The 2026-nt window shown below is 47.3% G+C and overlaps 2 protein-coding genes across 2 annotated transcripts; both read right to left on the reverse strand.

Annotated features, from left to right (window-relative positions):
• Positions 1 to 45: 45 nt before the first annotated feature.
• Tsp_13413 (thrombospondin-2) lies at positions 46 to 226 on the reverse strand (the record flags this gene model as incomplete). The annotated part of the gene is made up of 1 exon (XM_003368535.1): positions 46 to 226. A coding segment is annotated over exon 1 (181 nt), but the record flags the coding sequence as incomplete, so codon positions are not given.
• A 1027-nt stretch (positions 227 to 1253) lies between these two features.
• Positions 1254 to 1762, reverse strand: Tsp_13414 (conserved hypothetical protein). The gene is made up of 2 exons (XM_003368536.1): positions 1675 to 1762; positions 1254 to 1627 (listed from the first exon to the last, which is right to left on the reverse strand). Exons 1-2 carry the CDS (start codon positions 1760 to 1762, stop codon positions 1254 to 1256), a joined length of 462 nt encoding a protein of 153 aa, XP_003368584.1.
• Between the last annotated feature and the right edge of the window lie 264 nt (positions 1763 to 2026).

Raw genomic sequence — 2026 nt, forward strand, 5'->3', positions numbered from 1 at the left:
AGAAGACGAAAAGCCGATCCGCTTGATCAACTTTGCTCGTCTTACCTGGACACGGCAGACGGGGACACGGAATGGTCTCCAGACCCGAGCCTTTGCAATATTGGCCACCGAATGCAGGTTTGGGATTGTTGCAGAGCCGCAAGCGATGCTTCACCGAATGCTCGCCGCACGTATCCGTACAAGAACTCCACGACTGCCATGCTGACCACTGTCCATCGGTGGACATGTCTTAATGGAACAAGTGGACAAGGATGAATATATATAAATCGAAGAGGAATTGGATTTTTTTCGAAATCAAGCAAATCCATGTCCGGCCATTCCTTCTTTCGTGCTATCCCGCCACTCGTTGTCCTGTCATGTAGAGATTCAAAGAGCCGTTGGGATTTTTCCCGAAATGGATCAATGGGTCCAATCGACAACGATCATTAATTTTCCTAGTGCAATAATCGGCTTGCCATTTCAACGCCGCGACCGTCTCATGCCTAATTGCCAGGTGAGTAGTGTATTGAATGTGCAAATTGACCGCCTTTGTCTGACCGCGTGCGCGCGTGCCGGATCCCCCCATTCCCAACGGGATGCCAAGCCCGGGGCCGGAACAAATTTGAATACGTCTGTCACGCGAACTAGTTTTGGGAAATTTTGAATTTAGCCCGAAAATTGAATCTCGTCCAAAGCCGCGAAATCCATTTTTCGATTTCTTTTTCGTGTATATAAAATTGTTCTTTTTTTTTCTTTCCAATTGTTGACCAAGTGAAACGAAATGTAATTTGATTTTCAAGGTCAAGGCGATCGCAGCGGGTCAAGGGTGTGGCAATGGAAGCAACAATGAATGACAGCATCGATTGCGCGTCGTTGTGAAATTCGCTTGCGGAAGCCACATTACGCGATATTAATCTGCTTGATCGAGATAAAACAAAAACCAATTTGATCTCTGCGATGGCCATTATTACTATTATTATTCTCTCCGTTGTTCAATCATTGTTTGTTTGTCAGTGTGTTTCCCAAGGTTCGGTTCTGATTTTTTCTAGGGCAAATGCAAATTTTTGATTTGATCTCTTTGATAATTTGAAATGCATTTCATTTGTTGGCCAGGAAAGGGGAAATTTGTTTCAAATATTGCTTAGTTCCGATCGATAAATTGCACTATTACTGTGGGAGTGTAAATTTCAATTTCCGCCTTCGAACCGACCGATTGACGCGTAGGTGCCATAATTACCGACATACATACAAACACACAGACACAGACACACAACTTACTGGACTTTCGCTCCGTCGGTACGCAGCGTTGGGCCAAATGCCGCACCAGACCGTCGTCGTGCACCGACACCAACCGGAAACAATACTCGGGATAGATCAGGTCGAACAAAGCGCATTGGAATTCCACGACCGCGTCCGCGGCGGCCAACGCCCTTTCGGCGACGTACACGCCGCGACGGCCCACTTCCATCGGCCTGTGGCGACGGTCGCGCACGGCGAACAAACGCACTCGGTACAGAGTGGACGCGGCCGGACAGTGGGACGGCGTCCGAGCGCCGACCACCACCCCGCCCCTTTCGCAGGGAAAAAGCCGGTCGGCCCGGCAGTGGACCGCGTAGGCGGGCCCAGTGGTCCACGGGCAGCCCGGTTGCTTTTCGAAGTCCCCGGCTTTGCCGTGCAATCAAATTTGGTACTGACCGGACCGGTCAAACAGTTGGTACGGAATGTTCAGCTTGTCAGACAGCACGATTATCCAGTTGTTGAAATTGGTCATAACTGCCGCCATGCTTATTCCCGACTAAATTCTTTCGACTTCCACTGCATTTAATCCGCATTGTAGAATTGGTTACTTCGATAGACCGTTGATCAACTATTTCATATTTAATTAAAAATGACAGCTGATTTCAATATTGTATATATTGTCCATGTATCTCTCGCACTGTCATTCAATATAAGAGAATAATAATACTTGCGAATTTATTGAAATTTGTCATGGCAAAACTTCCTTCGTGGTCCTGATAAGGATGCGCTGTACGTTATTTGCATGAAA

Source organism: Trichinella spiralis, assembly GCF_000181795.1.
Source record: "Trichinella spiralis strain ISS 195 chromosome Unknown Scfld2309, whole genome shotgun sequence".
Lineage (NCBI taxonomy): Eukaryota > Metazoa > Nematoda > Enoplea > Trichinellida > Trichinellidae > Trichinella > Trichinella spiralis.